The 25,210-nt window shown below is 37.0% G+C and overlaps 1 protein-coding gene across 2 annotated transcripts; it reads left to right on the forward strand.

Moving 5' to 3' along the window:
• Positions 1-1,370: 1,370 nt before the first annotated feature.
• Positions 1,371-24,683, forward strand: chmp2ba (charged multivesicular body protein 2Ba). Of its 2 annotated transcripts, none has more exons than XM_007251729.4 (6): positions 1,371-1,486; positions 16,363-16,454; positions 20,617-20,811; positions 22,008-22,110; positions 23,522-23,628; positions 23,998-24,683. In XM_007251729.4, exons 2-6 carry the CDS (start codon positions 16,452-16,454, stop codon positions 24,109-24,111), a joined length of 522 nt encoding a protein of 173 aa, XP_007251791.2. In that variant the 5' UTR covers positions 1,371-1,486; positions 16,363-16,451; the 3' UTR covers positions 24,112-24,683. The 2 variants fall into 2 exon arrangements, with proteins under 2 accessions (XP_007251791.2, XP_007251792.1); XM_007251730.4 differs by lacking the exon at positions 1,371-1,486 and adding an exon at positions 10,430-10,611.
• Positions 24,684-25,210: the final 527 nt, after the last annotated feature.

The raw sequence follows: 25,210 nt of genomic DNA on the forward strand, positions 1-25,210 counted from the left end.
ATCACTTGAAGCTTTTACATTTTGTCACCTTGTAAAAACAAACTTAAATGCATTTTGTTGGTATTTTAAGTGATAGACCAACAGAAAATTGTATAGAATTGTGAACTGGAACCAAAATGATACATGGTTTTCACATTTTTAATAAAAAAAAAAGTGTAATATATTCAGCCCCCGCCATATTGCACAATACTTAGCAGAGCGACCTTTTGCTACGATTAGAGCTGCAAGTCTTTTGGGGTTTAAGTCTTCCAGCTTTGTGCATCTAGAGACTTTTTAATTTTTGATTTTTGCCCATTCTTCTTTAGAAAACAGCTCAAGCTCAGCCAGGTTGGATAAAGAGCGTCTGTGAACAGCAGTTTTCATGTCTCTCCACGGAAGCTCAACGCAATTGGGCTATTTTATTACATTAATATTTTTTTTTCTAAACCATAAACTTTTCCACTGTAACTCTGGTTGTATATTTTTTTGGACTATTTTGGAATTTTGGACCATTCCTCTTCACAAAACCCTTTGAGTTCAGCAACATTCTTGGGATATCTGGTGTGAATCGCTCTCTTGAGGTCATGATGCCACAGCATCTCAATTGGGTTGAGGTCAGGACTCTCCAGAAGGCATATTTTCTTCTTTTGAGGCTATTCAGTTGTTGATTTATTTTATGTTTTGGGTCGTTGTCCTGTTGCATCATCCATCCTCTGTTGAGCTTCAGTTGGCGGACAGATGGTCTTAAGTTTTATTGCAAAATGTCTTGGTAAACTTGGGAATTCATTTTTCCGTTGATGACTGCAATCCGTCCAGGCCCTGAGGCAGCAAAGCAGCCCCAAACCATGATGCCCCCTCCACCATATTTCACAGTTGGGATGAGGTTTTCTGAGAGCTCTTTTGTGTGATGCATGATTCACAGCTTTAACCAACACATCCAATCCCATCACATTGGTTGGACTCCAGGTTGGCTGACTCTTGGCTCCAATTAGCTTTTAAAAAAGTCATTAGCCTAGTGGTTCAAATACTTTTTCCACCCTGCACGGTGAATGTTAACATGTTGTGTTCAATAAAACCATGCAAACATATAATTTTGTGTGTGGTATTAGTTTAAGCAAACTGTGTTTGTCTATTGTTGTGATTTAGATGAAGATCAGAACACATTTAATGACCAATTTATGCAGAAATTCAAGTAATCCCTAATGGTTCACATACTTTCTCTTGCAACAGTACATGTTTTTGTTTGTACATTGATGAAGTATAAGACTTGTAGTATTATTACTGTTATTAGTATACAATGAGTAAAGTCTGCATGTGAGAGTGTGTGTGCAGTAATGTTTTGTGTGTCCTCTTTCTCTCTGTCTGCTACAGATGGTGGGGTAGAAGTGCAGCCTCCAGGACGTGACCAATCAGCAGGGACGTGAAAAGGAACGATCAACTCTTCATCCTCTGCTTTGTCTTCACACTTACTCCAGCTTCTTGGGCCTGTCAGAAGAAATTAATCATGGTATGTGAATGTATGTAAAACGGTGTCGGTGAAGATCACATTACTCTTGTGATTTTATTAAACAAACAGCTGACTTTTCTCAAGGGTTAATTAGGAGAATCATATAATACACACACCTGCATGCTCCTGTGGCACAAGGACTAATTATGCAGGTTTATGTAAGCTTTCAGCTTGACACCAGATCACCAGTGCAGCTGAACATCTATAACAGCTGATGCATCTAAAATAACCTATTAAGAACAGATAGTGAGCACTCACTGGACCAGCCATAAGCTTGTAGTAATATAAGAGGGAACAGTGTGTCAGAAAAACAGAAAATACTGAACTTTAAGTGTTTAAAACTATGCGTTTTAAACTCTATTTTTAAAATATGTAAATAGGTGTTTGCAAAATGCAGCATTAAAAAATGTATTGAATTAAAACATGCTAAGTGCTAAGTGTGATGGGCAGTGCTGCACCACAGGCCTTCAGCAGGGGAGCTAGGTGACGGAGGGAAAGAATCAGGGGGGAATCAGGGGCTCAGGATACTCCATTTCCCAGAATTCCCGGTAGTAATCAGTGCAAAACAGCCACACCATAGTATAAAAACACAGCTCAAAGAATGACACATTGTCATAGTTTGTAGAGGGGTGACCGATAGCAGAGGGTATAGAAAGAAAAGGAAATACAACAAGAAAAGACAAAAAAAGCAAAAATACAAAAAAATATAACAAAAGAAAAAATAAGAAAAGAAAAGAAAAAAAGAAAAAATACAACAAGAAAAAAAGAAGAAAAAATACAACAAGCAAAAAAGTAAGAAAAGAAAATACAACAAGAAAAGAAAAGAAAAGAAGAAAAAAAAGAAGAAAATGAAAGAAAATACAACAAGAAAAGAAAAAGTTATTAAAGAAACCCAAGACAATGATAAATGCAAGGGGTTATTTATGAGAAAAGGAAGCCACAAGTATAACCTAGTTTGTTAGAATTAAACAGTGAAGAAAAAGAGAGTTTTGAGTTGTGTTTTAGGTTTAGTTTCTTTTATGCAGAAAAATCTGTATATTCATGCTTTAGGACAACCTCATTATATTCTTCTTGAAAAGATGGCTTTCCGAATCCCATAAGAGCTTTTGCTAAGACATGATATTTCCTCTTTGATTAAATTATATAGCACAATTAACAAATAAAAAAATCTGACAAATATCCTCAATCTGCCGTGGCAATATGATTTTCAGTAATATAAACAAATCTATTGACCAAAACTGTTTTAAACTTAGAGTGAAAAGACAAAAAAAAGACATAGAGTGAAACTAATTCAGAGAAGTGGGAATCCTTCATGCCGAAGCAGATGGAGTTAATTACACTTATTTTCCCTTCAAATTAGTTCTTTACTCTACGAAATGTTAGAAGGAATAATAAAGTCTGTTTTAACAACAATAAACTTCTCACTCTTGGCTTCAGTCTTGGCTATAAACCAAAACCACTTAAACTAGTGTTAATTACACTATTCATCAAGAAACTTAACCTTGATCAATGTGTGCTATTAAATTATATACCCATTTCTATGAATACAATATACCATTTAAATCCAAGATCTTAGTGAAATAGATGAAATAAATCAAACTCATGAAAAGTTGTAGTTTGAGTTAAGCCTTGTTGTAGAACAAATATACAAAATGAAATTAAAATGCAAGAAATTATGCAAGAAATTATACATTTACCAAATCTATGCAGCCTTGCCTGTTTTGCTAAATCTTACTGTTGCATTTAACACTTAAGGATGACAATGGCCTGCCACACAGGTCTCTTTGTATTAGATTTTGGAACATTGCATTGAGGATTTGATTGCATTCCGTGACAAGATGATTACCAGCCCACCTTATCCCCAACTGCCCAACTCATCCCAAAATCATTAAATGGAGCAACATCTTAGCACTATGCTTGACATGAGGCATGGTGGCAATATGTTCATGTAAAAATATGTTGATCTGCTCCTAAATACATAGAGTCCTCTATTATAGGCAATATATTTCTACAGGGACTAGATAAGCTGTGCATTTGCACATCTGTGTCAGCAATATGTAAAACAAAGTACCTACATGCATTAATTTGAATGGGTGTCCACAAACATTTGGACATATATATAGTGCAGCACCACAAAAGAATCAGACTTTCCTGCTGTTATAGTATGTAGTATTTGTTTATATGAAGGGTATATATGCATATGCAGATTTACAGTCTATTTGTTTGGGTTTTTTTTTTTTACTCTCTTTCTATTATGAAGTGAAACCAGTGATGTCTATGATGGGGAGTGGGTGGAGGAGATGGGGGTGGGTGGAGTTGGGGCTCAGGGTAGCAGAATCCTGTAGAAGCATCACATAATGCAATTATTTTTAGATATTTAACACATGGTCCGGGTGATCGTGAAATATTGTGCTCTTCAAGAAACGCAATTTAGCATGGTGTACGAAAAGAAATCATGTCTTGTGCAGAAAGAAGCAATCTTCTGCTCATCCATCTGTGAAGCTAATGGCTAAAATGGCTAGTGTCAAGTGTCGACTCAAAGAACATCATATCTCGGAGAGGATTAAAATCCCATTTTCAGGACAAACCCACAGAAACATGTATTTAATATGACTATCAACAAGCATGTCCTCGCTCATGCCTCTTCTTCATATACTTAATTGTCCTACTGTTTCACCAATTACACTGTCATACCAGCATGCCAGTCTTGTAAATGTGAGTTTTAATTGCATGTGAGATTCATTAAAAGGAGCTCATTTCAGTTGGTGTGACCGCCATGGAGGGAGTCCAGACACCAAAGCTCTTGGTGTTAATTGTTCACCTCCGTTACGTCGCGTTTAAATGAATTTACTGCTATATCAGGACTATCTCGAGCACTGGGCCCATGCATGAACAGCAGATAATTAGGCACTCCTGTTTTTCTGTAAATGTCATCAATTTGAAAATGTGAAGATAATGGAGGGGGCTGAAAGAGCGCATCCGTCTCCAATAAACGAGCTGCACTGGGTTCAAAGACCCCATAGGTAGAGATAGTGAAACTCATCTGTTCTTTTGCATACCAAAGAAAACATTATATGAGGTCAAACAAAGACCTCTCGGCGGGAAGTGAATATTAATTGCAAATGCTTTTGAACATATTTCAGCGCAGTCTGATTCTTTATGGCATTCATGAATTGTGTTCTATTGCTGAATAGTTATGTTATCTGATCTGCAAATTTGCAGTTTTAATTAACCAGCAAGTCTGCGTGTGTGCATATTGTTTTCTAGGAATTCTAGGAATTGTCTTAGACTGAGGCTGAGCTGATTTTTCTTTATCTTTTGAGGTTTTGTTTGTGATAAAAGAGATACAGTGCAGATAAGGCCTGCTGTTTCTGCTAATGCTGCATTATAAATAATTGTAAAAAATTATATATTTTTTTGTACTTTGGCTATCTTGCCGCAATTACGTGATGTGTATTTAGGGCACGTACTGGTTTGCAGGCAGGGTGCTCAGACACTAGCTAAGTCTGTCTGGAATTCGCCTAATGTCCCTCTCTGAAGGACTTCTCCTCCCTGTGCCCTTCTAACTTTAATGATTCTAATTCCCCATGCAAATACTATTCATTTGCTTCAGTTGAATAATTCTGGCTCCTGTTTAACCCTGAGGCTGTGCTTACCGGAGTACAGGGGAAGACCTGGCAATTACACATCCTTAACCTACTTTAGTGTGCTACCTCACCTCACCTGCACCACACCTCATGGTGAGTCGTGGATGAGAGAGGGCAAACATCGCCTTTGGATGGTACTATTGGTGTCATTGAACCAGCTACATAATGTAACCAAGACCTTTTATTAATTCACCGTGACACCGTACGCTATCCATGTGTGAAAATATTTGAACATGACTGATTAATTACCAGGTCATTAATGATGTAGCAGGCTATGTGACCATCTTTCATACATGTGTGTGTGTGTGTCCGTGCACAACTGCAACTCAACAGGGGTGATAATCTCTCATTACCCACGGTCCCCGGGTGCTCTTATGTGGTACGGTACGGGACGCTCCTGAGCCGTATTCCTCCCAGGGGCAGATGGAGGGAAGTCGCACGAAATATTAGCTCCCTGTCTCTGCTCCAGGGCGCTCAAGCACAACACATTTATCACTGCAAAGATGTGGCCACTAAATCAGCATGCTAGAACCCAGATTCCTCTGTCCCTGTTTGCGTGGTGTCAAGTCATGTCGTTATGTACTAAGGCCATAAAAAGAATGTATTATTTTGTCTCCTCCAGAAAGACAGGCGTTGAAATCGTAAAGCAGTTCATTTGTATTAAAATCACTATATGTACAGCACCTGTCATGATATATATATATATATATATATATATATATATATATATATATATATATATATATATATATATATCAAATCATATATATAATAACAATTATTAATTATTGCAGCCAGTGGGAATCATCTGATTGCAATTCTATATAAAGGGAAGATAAAGGTTATCAGGACAAATATTTTTTTTTTTATATTTATTGAGCTATACATAGAGATGAAGTGTCTCTCACTATGAGAGTGGTAGAGTCGTAGAGGTTCCTAAAGGTGTCCTGTGATGAACCATTACCTATAGTTGAATATTCCCATGTGGAAAACTTTCTCTTTCCTTCTCACCTGAATACTTATCACACTCCCCTGTTTCTCATCAGACTTGCCTGTATTATTACTTAGCATTCTGGTCTCTCTGTACATGATTTTGGTCTTGGTCTCTCTGAGTTTCTTGTTTGGATTTTGTCCTTTGACTTTTCGTAGGAAGGGTATTATTAATTTTCCTGGTTCTGACCGCGTGTGTTTATCGTTTCACATTCACATGCGTCTGCTTCGTTTCTCAAACACCACTATATATATATATATATATATATATATATATATATATATATATATATATATATATATATTTTTTTTTTTTTTTTTTTCCATACGTAAAGATATGTGAAGTACAACACTGTTATCTAGTATCATTCAATTTTTATATAACACAACACAAAAATATTCACTGTTTACATATATACTTAAGCAATAATACCTGAGAGGGAGGGCTGTAACAGCAGGCTGAGTGCCTGCTCCACGTTTTAAATAATTCCATTGCTGTTCTGTTTGCAGCTGTGCTGTTTGGCTTGTAAGCGCTGCATCATTGGTAGGTTACCTGCATGTAGTGGAATAATACATGGAGAGCTTTGGTTACAGTGCATTACCGGCTGATAACGGCACTCATAGAACGCCTCTCAGCCAATGAAATTGCAGGGTCGGAACTAACTGTGCTATATTATTCATTAAAAAATACTGTTTTTGCAACGCAATACAATAAAGTGCAACAAAAATATTGCTTATATCTTTATAATGCTAGATGGTCTATTGTTAATTCAGCAGTGACAATTATTCTGATCTTTTTATACCATTTATACCACCTGCCTAATAATGTCTCTCGCACCACCAAAACAGTTCTGACCCATCAATCCTGAATTTACTGAAGAAGTTTTGTGGCAGACCGTGGCAGACCCTTTAAGCTGTGTAAATTGTGAGGTGTGCCCTCTATAGATTGCCTTAATGAGCCTGGGGCACTCGTGACCCTTTTTCTGGTTCACTGGTTGTCCTTCCTTAGTTCTTTTTTGGTAGGGACTAAGGACTGCGTCCTGGGAACATCTCACAAGACCTGCTGTGTTGAATATGCTCTGGCCCAGCTGTCTAGCCATTATAATATGTCCATATGCCCATTTCAAAGTGTCTCAGATTCTTATGCTTGCTTTATTTTACATGCTTCGAACACATCAAATTTCAGAACTGCAGCATATACAGCTCTGACAAAAAAAATAAGACACCACTTTAAAATTATGGGTTTCTTTAATTTTACCAAATAGAAATCCTCTGGAATATAATCAAAAGGAAGATGAATGATCACAAGCCACCATCGCTGACCTGCTTAATTTTTTGCACCAGGAGTGGAATAAAGTTATCCAAAAGCAGTGTGTAAGACTGGAGGAGGAGAACTTGCCAATATGTATGAAAACTGTGATTAAAAACCAGGTTTATTCCACCAAATATTGATTTTTGAACTCTTGAAACTTTATGAATATGAACTTGTTTTTTTGTGAATCTTTTTTTTTTTGGTATTTCAGCCATTTTTCATTTGGGAGAAATGTTGTCCATAGTTTATAGAATAAAACAAAAATGTTCATTTTACTCAAATATATACATATAAGTAGCAAAATCAGAGAAACTGATTCAGAAACTGAAGTTGACTCTTAATTTTTTTTCCAGAGCTTAACAGCCCTTAATAGGTGCCACCATTAAAGATAATCAGATGTTACTGACTTCCCCTGTCAGTGGATTTAATATTGATTAGTGAACACTGTGTAAAGATACTGAAATTTGAAACATTTGTTTCTGATTAAATAGGTGAAGGTGTTTAAGTGCCATAAATCTACGTAGCATATTAAATTATCAATAAGATGGTTATTTATATTAAAGATGTAAATGTGTGGCAATGTAATACAAAATGAATAGCCTTATCCTATGGAAAAAAACACATTATGGCCACCCACAGTTAAAGAGGTGTATTTCTTATTTATACGAAATGAGTAATTCTGTTCTGCAGTAATGTGTTTCTGTAGCAGGATCAGTGCAGAGATCTAATTTCACAGCTGAAACATCTTATTTGACTGTCTGGCTGCATAGTTAGCACATTAACACTGAACGTCTGTTAGCCCTGGGCAATAACATGAACAGAGAAAGAGAAAGAGAGATAAATGCTTCAAATGGGCCTCTGTGGGAGTTCTCCAGCAGCACTGAACGCGTTCCCTCCAATATGTGATGTAGATTTTTAATATACTTTGAAGACACCCTCAATGGCAAATGAAATTGTAGTTTTGTCTCATTATTGCGTCGAATTGGTCTGTGTGCTTGGGGCAAGACTGATCACCAGTGGGCTTATTATCATTATGAGAACATTTAGTGCCGGTCCCTGTTGCCAGCCTTGCTGATTATACGAAAACATCTCCCTAATAACCTTAACAAGAATAATGCCCCAGGATGGTCAATTTCCTCCTCAGAGAGAGGCTATGAAGTGCTGGAGGCGACACACACGCTATCCCTTCCAAAGTCACCCTGTGCAGCTTCCTCTCTCTCATCTCCTTGGCTCTGTGCTTTTGCTCTGCTCCAGTAATCCCCTGCCCTCGTTCTCTGGGCCTGCCTTCCCCATTTAACCACGAGGGGAAATCTCACTGAAGGAGCATGTGCTTCAAACGGACGCACTGAGGCAATCAAAACTTCATAATTGCCAAGTTGAAAAAAAAAAATGCCAGACTGATAATTTAAATTTGAACATTTACTGTTTATTACAGTACAGAAACAGCATGGCCAGCTCAAGGTGGTCAGACAGGTTAAAATGGTTGACCAGCTTAGATTTTTACCAGCATAGGTCAACATGTTTTAATGGTTTAGCTGAGTTTTTTTTCATTGATTGGTTTGTTTTATATGTTTTAACTGGACTATAACCATGATCACCTTAACCACGCTAAACAATCAGCATGACCAAACTAGTTAACCAGCATAACAAGGCAAGACAAGCTCAGATTAGCTGTTTTTTATTACTGTATATGGTATTAGAAATACAATGTTTTTAAAGTGCATTAAAGAAACAATCAGTAATATATGGAAGCTCATGTGGGTTGCCAACTTGGCACACAGTGACAACGAGCCTTTCTCTGTAGCTGATGAAGTGAATATATATGTATTTGTTTCAGTGTCTATATTGTCTGTCTTTAGTACACTATAGTGGTGTTGGTAAATTACAATACCATGGTTAGCAACCATAATAAAGCTCAGAGGCTGCAGCACCTGGTTTGCATGCTGTTATATATATATATATACCTGGCAAACCTGAGTGTGGAAATGAGACTACACAGAACCTACACAGATTACCGAAACACACCACATAGTTCCAATAGAAACATATTTGCTGAAACTCTGCTGACAAAAGATGTCAGTTCTTTAACTTAGCATGTTTCCTTACTATCTGATGATACATTCTGATCCTGTTACGATCCTGTTTTTACTATTTTTGATCAGTGAATTTATTGCCAGGCACCTTGTTGTGCAGTGAAGTCGCACCAGATCTATCCACTTCTAGAACATGATACAAGTTACTACAGAAAATATAATCTTTAATGGTCCTTTAAATCATAATTAAAAAAAAGGGTTTAACAGGTCATTTTATTTTCTTTATTCCATAAGAGCCCAGACCAATTTCTAAATAATTTATCTAAATCAGATAAATTCATTGAACAGCTCATTAATTAATAAATATTTTTGTTTTCTTTTTTTTACTGTGGGCACAAGATTGAATAAATATTTTAAGATTAAAACCCAGATCTAACACAAATATTCTAAACAATTATTTTCACATTTTGTTCTACCAATCAGGTCAAACTTAGTTCTATAGAACACAAAACGTTTAATTTTAAAGCATTTGAAAGGTTAAATGGTTGAAACAGAGCTGTACAATTTCTTAAAATTAAGAAAAAAGCAAATTTTATCTCCAGCTCTAACCCAGCACTGCTACATTCTGTAAATTGAGTCAAATGAACAAACACAGTTTTACACACTGCGCTGTAGTGATGCTCTCAGGATGTTCAGTATCTGTCACTTTTAAAGTGAAGGACAGAGTGCTGTGAGGAACTTTAGGGTCTGTCACACACACACACCTCACTGTGGACTCTTTTGGGTTATTTTATATGTTTTTATATGTTCTTTTCCTGTCTTTTTCATCTTCTCTCTCTTTTCTCCTCTGTTTTCCTCGGCGCGGTCCCGCTGTACAGTGCGGTAATGCTGCAGCGCAGCGGCCTCTGCAGGAGCTGCCGGGAACTGCAGGAGGACTCCGCGGTGACGTCACAGCCCCGCTGACTCAGTGCAGTCATGTGCGGAAAGTCAGTCCGGTAACAAACAGGGAAAAATATCATCAGGAGTTTAGCTCAGCCCGACGCTTCCCGCCTGTAGAGTTATATATATATACAGTTTCTGTAGCTAGTTTAATTACCCGCCGAGTCGACATGGCCTCTCTGTTTAAGAAGAAGACTGTGGACGGTGAGTTTTACACTCTTTACTCTTTAATTCAGACTTTAATCTTTCTGTTAAACTCGGGGCTGAAACTTAACCGCGTCCCATTCATTCACTCACTCCGAGCTCTGAGTGTAAAATTATACACACAGCCACAGGTTACAACAGGATTACTGTGAGTTACTGATTAAAACTATCATTAGCATTTATTGTGTATATTTTATATAGTTGATATGGGTCTGTGTGATAACTTCCTTTGTTGGGTTACACCAGTTTATAAAATAGACAATATCTTAAGTTTATTTTAATAACTGGGGCTGCTTGAAAGCTGTTTAGTAGATTTGAGCCACTTTAAGTCACTTTTCAGAAAGTTATATTCAAGATTTCTGCTAAATGAGTGAATTAAAACCAGGTTATATAAATATTAAATATTGTTTACTGTTTGCTTTACTGTAAGTCAAATTTGAGTCCTGTTTGAGTCCTGTTTGTACTTGTGTAGGTATAGTTTGGCGTTTGGAACTTGCTAGTTTGTGTGGTTTATTACATTTTCTGTCTGTCTGTCTACCCACGCATCAGTCTATCAACCTACCTGTCTGTCCAATTACCAACCTGCCTGTCTGTCTGCCTACCAATCTGTCTATGTACCTACCTGTCTGTTTATCATCTGTCTATCTACATCCTGGCTGTCTGTTTGTCTACCCATCTGTCTATCTACCTACCTGTCTGTCTACTCATCTGTTTATCTACCTACTTTTCTAGATACCCATTTGTTTATCTACCTACCAGTGTTTCTGTCTGTCTACTCACCCATTTTCTTTGTACCTGTCTGTCTGTCTGTCTAGAGCTCTCTATCTAAAGCTGGTTTGCGACTTAAGTTGTAAAAAAAGCACTATAAAAGTAAAATATCTTTATCTACGTCTGTCAGTCTATTCATTTCATAATTGATTCCTCATTTATCGAGGTAGAATTCTATACTGGAGTGAATCAGATACTAAATAGCAAAACCTGTTTGTCAGTGTGCCAGAGGTTAAACTCAGCTGTCAATAATCCTCTCTGTCTCTCTCTCTCTCTCTCTCTCTCTCTCTCTCTCTCTCTTTCTCTCTCTCTGTGTGTGTGTGTGTTTACCTAGAGTAACGTACGAGCAGGGAGCATTTTTTAAAATGTTGAGCATGTGAGAATGGTGTAATACTGTTGTTATAAGATAGTAGTAAGTAGTTAATAAGCGACTTGTTGAGGTTTAGCTCTTCTTTAACAGTCATTAGGTAAATCAATGGTTGGTGCTGATTCAGTCAAAGCTCTGGTGGATACAGACTAAGTGCTAAAGTCACGGTCGGTCGCTCTCATGCATTATTAAAGTCTTTATTGTAAGTGCCTGTGCTTTTATCAGGGGTGTTAATTTAACTTCCTTCCCTTATTTCCTGTATCAGACCACTCGACTTGACTGTTTCTACATGTTTCTAGATTCTGTTCTTTATTTTGTATTTTAGAGATGTTTATTATAAACTTTATTCACTAAGCTATTAAACACTATTCAAACCCAAAGGCTGGCTCCCATCCAAACAGCATACAGCAACCCAGCATTCATAATTCATGCCTCTGCCACTGATCCGGCTTCCCATTCACTTTACTGTATATCCTTCTAGTTGTCATATCCGTATATGCAGACAGTAAGGTTACACTAATAACATTTGAATAAATATTTTAGATATAATAGATGTTGCTTCAGACCAGCATCATTTACTTACCAACGTACGTTTAAATAAATTCATATTTTTCAGTAAAAATCAAATTGAATAAAAAAATATATATGCATAATCAGAAACTGTCAAAGAAAAAAAGAAAATAATCATACAAAAACACAATATAACAACTCCAGTTGTTACTTACGCGTGTCTTTAGTCTTTTGTCATTCCTGTTTCGTCCTGTCCGACCTTTTGCCATAGGTTTCTCAGGTCCTGGGTTAGCGTGGTATCAGCGTATCATGGCATCCTCTAGATAACTATGAGATGGCACAGTTGGTTTAGACTTATGTGGACGATAACCCTCCCTCTATTACGTTTCGGGATACGTCACCTTTTACGTAGCGTCTGAACGCAGTTCTTTTACCATTTTTGGGTGATGGGTTAGTAAAGAACTTTTAAAGGTACAGACTTTATTTTAGATATTTGACATTTGTATTATATGTTAGTTTATTCATGTTTCTAATATAAGAATTCAAGAGTTTGTTCTGTTTTTTTTCTTTTTTCCCCCCCACATACACACATGCTACCTTTTAAAACACTTTTTTTTACTTTTACTTATTTTTACTTATTTTCTGAATTTTCTGTATTTATTTATGTACTTATCTATTTGTTGTTTACTTTTTATGCATTAGATATTAGTTTCAAGCTACTTCTTTCACTTGATCTTTTTTTAAGAATAATCTTTTATTCAGGATTTTCAGATTTTTTCAGTATTTATTGTTTCATACATTTTTTTTTACAATTTTGTTGATATTTTAATGCCTTTTATTGACATTCATTTCATACTTTCTCTTACTAGATATTTTCTCTCTTTTTTGATGATATTGGGATTTTCCCTCTAAGCGGTTGGCCTTTTCTCTATCATTCTCTGTTTTTTTTTAGTCCACTGACAAAATAAAGGTTATCTGTTCAGCCTGAGATACTTATAACATGATATGATTGGCATTCATGAGAACAGTGTGTATCTGATTGCTGTCTAGGAGACCGTAACATCCCTGTGGGCAACAGAGCTACATATCCTCTAGTCTACACGGTTGTGTATGCTGTGTATGATGAAGTGTGGGCGAAGGTTAACTTTTAGACCATCTGATTTTGTATAATGTTTGTCTGTTTGCCCCCCAGATGAACACTCCATGTATTTCATTCATGTCTCCCTTTTTTCTCTCTTATCTCATAAAAACGCTTGAGTGCTCGACTCAAGGCAATACAGAGAACCAGTAATCGCTTTTTCTGTGCATAGAGGAGGTGGAGGAGTAGGGGGGGTCTGATGGACCTGTGTGAATTGACTGAAACAATGAGATTGAGATTGTTCAGCTATTTACCCGATAAATGTAATGCTGCTGTAATTAGTTTACTTTAATTGTAATGGTGTATAGAATCCGATGATGTGTTTATTCATGTTTTGTGATCAGTTTTGTCTTTTAAATCGAATTAATCTGATTTGAATTTTGCTGTTTTATTCTAAAACTTGATTTAGAGTAAGGGAATGGACAGTGCCAGGGACGTGCATGTGAAGGCTGCAGTGCTTCAGTGAATCAGTATGACTTGGACAATATATAATGGCTGCTGTACTAATATAAAGAATTCTACACATTATTAGTGTGTATGAGGGTGGCAGTGTGTATAAAATAGGTCAAAGTGTTCTATACTATGTACATTGTGTAAACATTAGTGTAGATAAACCACTAACAATTATGCATCTGCCTTTATTCTGACTTTCTTAGGTTTATAATCCTTAAAATTATAAGTTTTACGCAGAAGTTATTCTGCATAATATTGACTTAATATAGTCTATGAAACAGAAAAGCAAATCATAGCTGCACTTTAAAAAGTAATTATGATGGCCTTTAGCTAATACTTAAATAAAAAAACCTGTTGTAAGATAATAAAAAAGTTATATGAATTTGGCAAGATTTTTATTTTTATTTATTGTTTTATTGAGTTGTAGTGACATAAAAAATGAAAGTGCAATTTCAACACACTTTCCTGACTTATCTAGACTAAATATATTCCATTAAACACAAAAAATACAAAAGCCATTTTCTGGCAACTTAATTATCTTAATTTCTTCATCCAACTAAATTATATATAGATTTACAATTTACAATACAATTAAATATAATATTTAAATATAAATATAATATAATATTTAAATATAATATTTAAAATGATAATATAATGCATAGTTATATAAATAAAGGCAACTTGATTTTTTGTGCAGTTAACAAAAATTGGCAAGTTTAAGAATCTGAGGGCCAGATTGTAATGGCTAGACATCTGGGTCAGAGCATCTCCAAAACAGCAGGTCTTGTGAAGTGTTCCAGATACACAGAGGTCAGTACATGACAAACGTGCTCTGAGGAAGGACAACCAGTGAACTGATGGGGTTGTGGGTGCCCAGGGCTATTAACACAAGTAGGGAGTGAAAGCTGGTCAAACTGAGTCAAAATCCGATCCAGCAGAAGAGCTACTGTAGCATAAACTGCTGAATAATAACTGCGTGGAGTCCATGCCTCACTGAGATATTTTGACTGAGCAGTGAAACTATTGTTTCTTTTACTGTTCATCAACATTAACAGTAACATCACCAATAAACAGTTTAAAATTAGTTGTCAGAAGCCCTATCTGGACAGGGATCCTGGAGTAGTTTTCTTTTTTAAGATGGGATCCTCTGTGATTTTATTTCCATCCGGAACGATCATGTATGTGTTTTTCGGAGACGTCGTCTGAGAAAATTACAGGTTGAATTACCTACTGTTTCGCTGAAAAACATGGCGACTCCTTTGTTCCTTACTAGTGTCGCACAATGCATCTTATAATCCAGGAGCAAGAAATGACAATTCACAGTTTTAATCAAAAGTGTTTAAATAATCTAAAGTAAGAAGTGCATGGTATTTTTTAATGGATTAGATTACTTTGCTTTGGCAGCGGTCATTGATCTTTGTCTACAGTATTTGTAAAGTGTGTGCTCCTGTAGTTTTAGTCCTGTCCAGATCCACATCTCTGAGTTTCGTCTCCTCACATTTAATAAAATAGCTCATTGTCCACTGCTACACACCGTAATTACACTTTGTGCACGTGTTTCCACAGAGATCCAAGTAAACACAACAGCGAGTGGAAATGGAGGAGCTACTGAACGTAATGTCATGTGACCTAGAAAGCCAAACAACTCACTGGTCCTCTAACTGTAGTTTGCCAAGGGAACAAAGTTGGTTCTTACGGTCCTACACCAACCACGTAGAGAACCCCAGGTTCTTTCTACTTTGTGGATTAAAGTTTCCATAAAACCTGTGACTGTGTTTCTTGTGTGATGAGCTGCTTTTGGATGGGGCTGATGATGACCACCTTGTTTGTCATTAGAGATTCGTCAGTTTAATAGAAGATAGAGTTCCATTAAATCAGATGACCTCAATGAGGGTCCTGGGAATGTTTTTACACTGTCATTATGAGTGGGATATACCTATTAGGCAGTAAGTGAACAGTCAGATGTTGAAATTGATATGATTTGTTACTGTGCCCTATACAGTATGTTACTATGGATGCAGTACATCTTTTCATTTACTTTGAAATATTTCTGCAGCACCTTTTCTTTTCCAGATTAATTAGCAAATTGAAATCAGAAAGATCCACCTAATTGAATATGGAGATTGTCATTAGTTACATTTCCTATATCTACATCCCATTTCTAAAGAAGATCAAGTAGCAGGGGTCTAAACTACTGAGAATAAATGTTGTAAAATCTTGTCCTGTAAAATGAACATTTTGTATATCTATATTTGTTGACACAGATCTGTGTGAAAGTTTTAGGTTTTTCTTTATTGGTCTGAAAAGTAGCTTTACCAGAACAGCTTTTCCGATTCTTAATGCAATAGTTTGCTGTCAGTTTTTTTAAGAATTGGCTTAGTGACCCACATATTGTTCTGTGCATGTATTAGACCGCGAAAAGCTCCAGGATTCAGCTCAGTGAACTGTGCCTGGATTTACCAGACAGCTTTATTACATGTTTTTTTTTTTCCCTCATCCTTTTCTGTCACAGATATCATCAAAGAACAGTCCAAAGAGCTGAGAGGCACCCAAAGACAAATCACCAGAGACCGGGCCGCTTTGGAGAAACAGGAGAAACAAATGGTAAGTGGAGCAGAAAGCACCCATGAGTTTAAGTAAAGCCTCGTTTCACTGTCCTACACCCACCTTTTCCTTCAAAGCATACAGAGCATCTGTCTGGCATTCTCATTAATGCGTGGTCCAGTGAAGCTGTCGTTTATTGCCTCAAACGCAAGGAAACTGGAGTTGGGTATTTTGATCTCTTTTGGAAGCAGGTAGATTAGATAGTCTAATTAGCTCTAAGAGGAAGGATGTGCTTAGTTTAACACCTGAGGGAGGAGAAGAGAGAGAGAGAGAGGGAGAGAGTATTCTTGCAATCTCTTTATATCATAAGCTTGGGAGTAGTCACCCACCCCCTTCACCCACCCCCTCCACTCCCACTCATACTCGCTCTCGCCCGCTTTTAATCATAAATGAAGAAACTTGTGCCTCGTTTTTAAGTAAACATAGAAATCTGAATATAATTGCCTCCCAGGGGCTCTTTTTTCCTTACGGTTAATTTTTACTCTAATTAAGCAAGTGATTTGCTTTGTTGTACGACTAGGAAAATGACCTATTTTGAAATTGAAGCACTTTATTTCTTCATTTTCATGGTCATTTCCGTCCATGTAGCCCATGGTTCTGTTCCATAGATCACAGGAATGATTTTCATTAATTATCTTCTCTTCTTGGGCCTTTTTCAGGAAAAAAATATTTCTAATGATTTCATCTTTTCATCAAGGAATACAAAACTAATGGACTGAGCATTAGATCAACTAGTTTAATACAAGAAGGCCGATTTAAAAGATGCAGTCTGCAGCTCTGCACCTCCTCCTACTTTACCATCTTTTATAATAGCGAATTCACTGTCAGTCTGCAGACAGAAGGGAATCGCAGCATCAATCTGTCATTTTAACACCAGCTCTCGGAATATAAGCATCATGCAGCGGCTAACGCAACAATAAAGCATTTCTAATAAGCCGAGCTCCTGTTCCACTGCTCCCGTTCCCCACTTCAAAACAATATTAATAACCATGATGACATGATCTGATTTCCATCAGCCTGTTTTCAACTCTAAAATTCCCCTCTTTCAGTCATGTTTGTGGTTTTGACAGAAAGGGAGTGTGAAGACCCACGAGTCGTCTGTCAAGAGGACGGTTTTATGGGGGTTTTATGGTTAAGTAGGACAATGCACTGCTGTGCCTCTGTCAGTGCTGTGTCTGTATGCATATGTATATGACATGAACAGGAGGAATAATCAGGGTCAGGGGTCTGCTTGGAAAAATGTAATTTATGGTATCCTTCTTACCTGCAGTGATATGTAAAAAAAAACAAACATCTAATTTGCCATTCAGATTAAGGTATCGCTTATTGCAGCACTGATAATAGCTTATGTATCTTATGAATTTAAGTAGAGCTTGTTTTCAAGTGCAACCAAAAATTGCACATTTACTGGTTGTGAGTAATGGTAAATAGGTATTAGTATGGTAAATAGTAATGGTATGTAGGTTTGTTGGCTGTAGATGATTACATAAAGAAGCTTTACGCAGCATTTTACTGTAAAATAACAGCTTTAAAATCGAAACGGAACTGATGCACTGGGCTCGGCATGTTGCTTGGGAAAAAAACGTAATGCTGCAAAGTCAAGTAATATTCAAGTACCATATGTTTCGCACTATAAGGTGTACTTAAGATCCTTAATTTTTTTTCCAAAAATCGGCAGTGCGCCTTATAATCCAGTGCGCCTTATGTATGAATTTTTACAGTCAGGTTGTAAGGAGCAGTAAAGGCACTCCACTGAAGTACAGCATTATACAGGACTTTCAGTTTAAATATCCAGAGGCTGGAGCAGTATTAGCATTAGCCACTAACCGTGCTAAGTGCTAGCTCTTTCGACGTTCACCCCTTTAGCCTGCTGTAGCCAGGATAGCTGCTTATTCTAATGCTGCTGCACCCAGCCTTAGAAGAAATCTGGAAATCAAAGCTTTTTGTAAAAAACGCAAGCGCTTTACTCACCCAAATAAACAGTTTTCAGGAAAGAAATCTGTGTAGATAAACATCCAGCGCTTGTTTGACTTTAAAATTATACTTTTTTTTAAGAATTACAGTTTTGTTTACTTATTTTAGATTTACTTATCTAAGATAGTTACCCCCCCACCACCACCCAGCGGTGAGATCTGCTGAGTTGGAAGGAAAACATGGCGACTCCTTTGTTCCTTACTAGTGTCGCACAATGCATCTTATAATCCAGGAGCAAGAAATGACAATTCACAGTTTTAATCAAAAGTGTTTAAATAATCTAAAATAAGAAGTGCATGGTATTTTTTAATGGATTAGATTACTTTGCTTTGGCAGCGGTCATTGATCTTTGTCTACAGTATTTGTAAAGTGTGTGCTCCTGTAGAACAGATTAATTGTAAGAGCAAAATCAGAAGTACTAAACAGTTTCTTGATTTTGCCTCTTTTCTGTGTTTATCTCTTTAGCATGAACTGCTGCAAGTAACTGGTATAATGTAAATGCAGATATCAATATGTGCTTGAGGACAGTTTCGGTGAATGACTGTAAAGTATTTAGTGAAGATGCTGTGTTCTCTCCGGCACAAACAGATGTTTTATGAGCGGTTTTGCTCTTTTTTTAGAAGCCCGTGTGTGTATGTTAGAGTGTTTATTAGAGAGACACACATGCTGCTAGTTCCCAGCTGCTGCAATGCTGATGGGCTTTCCTAGCTTGCAGTAAGCTGACGGTATTGTGGCGTCCCAGGGGAGAACTGTGCATACTCACCATCATCACTCTGCAAATACATAGTGCATTTGTCTGATGCACTTAGTCCCAGGAGTCCTGGTGGGCTGTTTTCATTCACTTACTAATGTAAAGAGACACAGACCGGTGGGTCTAAACAAGACAATTAGACATCAGTCTCTGTGATTATTAAAAAAGTTTAAATGTCATATTATACTGTTGTTCTAAGGGAAGAGAGACAGTGGTATCAAACAAAATACAGGCCCAAAATATATATTTTTAGTAAAATAAATAAATAAATAAATAAAAAAATCACAAAAGCATTTTTAAAATGAAAATGAATATGTGTATTAATATTTATAAAGGAAAATGGCATAGATGGATCTCACTGATAAATTTAATCTATGATCTCATTCAGCTAGGTTCATTCATTCATTTTGATTTTATATACTAAAAAAAAGTCATACCATGTTATAAAAAATAGAGAATCTGGATCCAATGTGAGTTAAGTCATTTTTGTGTGTATTTACAAAGATGAGAACAGTCTAAGTCCAGTGTTTATTAGCAGTGTTCACCTAGTATCTGGTATTTGATTTCTTTTTTTTTATTATTTTAAATTATTTGAAATCAATCATGCTCTTTAATAAATCTATCAAACATATGTGTTTATGTAATATGCAGATCATTTTGTTCACTCCTTCTCTAGGTTTCCAAAATGTCATGTGAAACAGCCAGTCATTCTAGTTAACTACCCTCAACAGTCATCTGTAGTAAAGATTTGGGGTCCCATTGGCAAGAATTTGAATCATACAGAGAATATAATTTTATATATTGGGATAAGCAAGGCAAAGTATTGTGATTATTAAAAACATAGTATAATATGTTTGTAGTATAAAACACACTATCATATTTTTAACCTGAGTAAAAGAAGGGTTTAAAGTGGGCTCTAACAACAAAGTACAACATTGCCATCTGCCACCAATCTTTAGAAATGAACTAACAATAAAAAAATATTACACCTTGGTTGTCTTTTTCCTTTTTTTTTTTTTTTTTTAAAGTCCGTCTTTTTATTAATGGCCATAACAAACCAAAAAGAAAACAGAAACTTACACAATAAGGCAGTAGGACTGAGGCTCAAACTGACAGAAATCATACAAAAAAGCTGAGTAAAACACGACAGGGTCAAACAAAAAGCATGACAGCGAACAAAGGAGCACATGGGGTATTTATACACAGGCACAGAAAAGAGACACCTGGTGAAGGAATGAGGGGGCGGGGTCACAAATGAGACAGGTGGGGCTAAGGCGGGAACAAGTCCAAAAACAAAACAAGAGAACAGTGGAGAGGACCAGAAAGACAGACAAAAAAAAAAAAAAAAACAAGACAGACACAGGCTTAGGTGTAACAGAATCAATATAAATATTTTTTTACACTCCTAGTAAAGATAGATGTATTTATATCCAACAGGAAATGGAAATCAAGAAAATGGCCAAGACTGGAAACAGAGAGGCTTGCAAGATCCTGGCTAAACAGCTGGTTCAATTAAGAAAGCAGAAGAACCGGACCTATGCTGTGAGCTCTAAAGTCACCTCCATGTCCACGCAGACCAAGGTCATGAACTCTCAGATGAAGATGGCAGGAGCTATGTCTACCACAGCAAAGGTGAGAAATTACACTTTTCTTTTTCTATAGAAACTGGTCTCTGAGCCAGTGCTTCTGCTGCCTGCTGAGCTGCTGTGTTGCTGGGCTAACAGTAAAAAGGCTGCATAAGCAGAAGCTTTTATGAACCAGATCCCGCACTTCAAAAGAATGCTTAAGCAGGGGCTAATTAGCATGTTGTGAAGTGGCTTCTTAAGTGCACTGGCTTTAAAACTGTTTTTCATCATGTACCCCAGAGAAAGCCTGTTAAAATGGAGCCTCTCTTTGTCTGGATTCTCACCATTGTCCTCATTACCACTTATTTAAAGATCTACTGTGATATCTAAAATTAAATCTGAAATTTGACCCATATTACACCCCTGTACGTCCTAAAACCAATTTGATAAATTAGCATATCATTTTTCACAAATTATTATATCTGTATTCACATGGGGTAGTTTTGGAATAACAAGTGCGCTGTTGTTAATGCAGTGAGTATTATCATAGCTTTACTCTGCTTACACTCAATCTGGCATATGATTGCTATATTTGAAATGAAATTGAATTAGGGGAATTAAGTGGATTTAATGATGAAGCCTGAGGCAGGATCTCTATCCAAACCTCTAAATATATATTTATTTTTATTTTTTTATCTTAAGACAGAGGCTGACAAGGGAAGTAAGAAAGCTAGTATTTCAGATTAGGCAGACTAAATCATGAATAAGCCATGTATGTCTAAAAGCAAATCTCGCTGATTGTTCACAGTGTGTTGTTTTCTTACTACTTTTCACTTAAAGTAGGCCACATTTACACACATGCGCTATCATTATTTCTTCATCTGGCTGTCAGTATATCCTGGGAGTTGTATTGTCGTAGGGAAGATTTTGTGGAGGAGACGGTGGCGCTGACACGGTCTATAATGAGGCTGTTACAGAGACGATTTGTGTAAATAATTCTCTGTAATCTGATGTGACTTTTCCTGTTTTGTCTGTCACACTGCTGGAAACCCAGAGGGCCTTTAAAAAACCTGCTCTCAGCTCAACCTATTTTATTATGTGTCATGCTTTCCGCTTACTTACATCCAGATTTATGTTGAGCTGCTTTCAAAATGTATTCATCCATGGTGGATTCTGCCTGCGTTGTTTTATCACACTGTCAAATAATGCCCTATTTTTCCTCTGTGAACCTGATTCATGGCCTGGACTGGTTCTGTCTTTCAGACCATGCAGACCGTCAATAAAAAAATGGATCCGAAGAAGACTTTGCAGACGATGCAGGATTTCCAGAAAGAAAACTTAAAGATGGAGATGACTGAAGACATGAGTGAGTATTATCCAGAAAAAGTGTGTTGTTTGTGATCTGAATTAGATTTTATTTGGAGATCAACTTTGCAACATAAATTCAGAGATCATACGGTCATAAAAAAAGCTGGAAAACTCATGGAATTTGAAAATAGCAATTTCCAGGCCTGGATAAGTTTTGGAAAAATAAAAAAATACCCAGAAAGTTTAGGAAAAGTAATGGAAATTTGGTCAATTGCCTGTCAATGCCTGCACTGAGGTTTAAAAAATGTATGGTCATGAAAATTTGCCTTGAAGGCATGGAAAAGTCATGAAAAAATCATGGAAATTTACTGGTTAGAAGTTTATGAACCCTGTAAGTTTCTCCTAAATTGTTTTGAAGTGTGAGACAAAAATGAGACATGAGGCCTATTATTTATATCAGAATAAACAGACATTGCTCAGTAAAGCAATCAAATCCCTGCAAAACTATTAAGAAGGACTAAAGTTTATCTTGTAACCCTAATCAGGCACATTCAGTTTAATTCTACAAAAGTGTCCAGTCAGATTTACTTCTAGTTTTTAAAACTTTTATTACCAGGTCAGAAATAATTTTGCATCTTGTATTAGGTTTATTAATACCCTCTGTCTTATTGCTGGTCATCCTCTTTCTCTATGACCTTCATTTGTTCTAAGCAGAATTCTTTATTCAGTGAATTGGCTCTTCTCTTTATGTGTTCAAAATAGGCGAATTTGGTAATCTGTTCTTCCAGTGAAAGATGATTATGATTTATTTAAAGATTTATACAAGAATACAATAAATTGTAAAACTGTAAAATAAAATAGTGGTTGTTATTATTATGGCAAATCTGAGCAAACTGTGAGACTTTACTGAGATCTGTATTTAAAACTCATGAGTAGACACAAGAGATTACTTAGGTCTTTATCTTAAAGAGATGCATTTAAGCAGCTTATGGTGAAACTTATGCTAAAGTTTTATTACCCTTATACACAGTAAACTCATTTTTTAAGTGTCATGTTCAGCCTCCTGAGACCCAGGCTTTTGTTTGGTGTTAATTTTAAAATGGGATTAGAAGGTATTAAAGTTTTGTATAAAAACTAAACTTTGTCATTATACAGAAATGCATGCCATACAAAGCTATAGATGTACAGAAATAAACTAGTTTCAAACCTAAAATTTGATGAGAATATTTACCTGGCCCACATTTCTATCTGGACTGGCTGTAGAAAGTTTTGACTGGGATTCCCACTATCTTGGTTTCATTTAACTTAGTGTAATGTTATCATGTGACCTCTAGATGGTACACTAGTCTCCATATGGGGCCAAAGGGTCACCATTTTAAAGTGCAGAGAAGCAGACATGTAATATCTGCCTATGAGGATGCAAGGTTTCAAGAGTTTAAAGTTTTACGAATTATTGTTTATCTCCTCAGTCAACGATACCCTGGATGAAATATTTAATGAATCAGGCGATGAAGAGGAGTGCCAGGACATTGTGAACCAGGTGCTGGATGAGATTGGTATTGAGATCTCTGGAAAGGTAAAAAAACTCGACCACTTCTTTGCTGTTGTTTCTTCTACCTGCCCATATGGTGAACGCAGCCTAGCTGAATTTTATGTGGAGCAGTTCGATCAGGCAGATGAGTGGCTTTTGGCTTTGCCTTGGGTTTGTTGGGTATTTTGCCCACCCTCTTGTCAGTGTTCTCAACTCAAACAGATGTGTGATGTGCTCCCTTGGGCCTAAACACATCCTTCTATTACCATGCTCCAGTTTTAGAGCTAGGATATTCGTTCAGACCAGTAATGATTATGTATTCTTTGTGTGTGTTATAGTTTTAGAGTTTAGACTGTTATCAGCAGGTGTTTGACTATTTTAACTCTTCTGAATGGTTTTAATGGTGTTGTGCAGATGGTGAAAGCCCCTTCAGCTGGAAAGAGCATCCCCAGTGCAGCCAAGACCAAGACAGCTAACATTTCAGACGAGGACATTGAGAGGCAGCTGAGAGCTCTGGGAGTGGACTAAACCGTTCTGAACTCCCGAGACCACGAGGGCTTCTGCTGCAGCACACATGCACCGCCACATGCACTGTGTGGGGATAAGGAGGACCATGGGCTTAGCTAATAAATGAATGACATAGAAATGTAATAATGTTGGGGTTTTATAAGACAGCACATGCTGAACATGTTGTTGCTGTTCTTGAAAAATCTTGTATCTCTGTAAAAAATATTTGACTTTAAATAGCCTAACAATGTCCACACAGCTGTCAAACTGAAATTACATCTCCCGATCTGATCCAGTGGATCAGGATCAGGGTTGATCCAGCCATATTTTAACGGATTGTGTATTGCAATCCTAACCCCTGTCCAGTCTGTGTTTGAGCCACAGTAAGTCTGGTGTCCTTAAGGCACCATTAATGGATGTTATCTTCCCAGTTGGCAGCACTGAGGAGAGTTCTCAGAAAGTAAAATAAGTTAAGAGTTTAGTTGGAGTGAAATTAGGCAGTGTGGAATTATTTTACAGTAGACCATGGAAACATAACATCTTTAACTTTCTTTGCTTTTAAACCACCACAGAACAGCATTTAGAACTGACTAGAGCACATGTGTCAAACACAAGGCCCGCGGGCCAAATGTGGCCCGCCACGTCTTTTTATGTGGCCCGCGAGAGCTTGTAAGATCTTAGTGTCTATAATAAATAAGTCAGAAGCGTTCTTTGACCAAAAAATACATTTCCCACAATGCTTGTCGATTGTATTACCCGCAAAGTTACGGCTTACTGCCACTACACGGCAGTGTAGTCATTGATGTGGAAACCCTGCCGGAGGGAAGGTGTAACTTCGCGGGTGGAATTGAGACATATAAATGTTTATCCCATAATGTCCAGAAAAAGAGAAGTTGATGCAGACGGACGGCTGTGCTTCAAGGCGAAAGACCGGTATGCCTTTTGTGTTACGAAGAGTGTTACTGACCAAAATAAACGCTTTTTAGGAGAGATATAAGTTCTGTGTAAACATTTATAAGACAATAGCTGACAAAATCTGTTTTAATGACGTTAATAAACATCACTGTGACAGCGCTAGTCGCAGTTTCACCGCAGCAAAGTACGAGGACGTGAATCACTT

The sequence above is a fragment of the Astyanax mexicanus genome, chromosome 11 (assembly GCF_023375975.1).
Source record: "Astyanax mexicanus isolate ESR-SI-001 chromosome 11, AstMex3_surface, whole genome shotgun sequence".
Classification (NCBI taxonomy): domain Eukaryota; kingdom Metazoa; phylum Chordata; class Actinopteri; order Characiformes; family Acestrorhamphidae; genus Astyanax; species Astyanax mexicanus.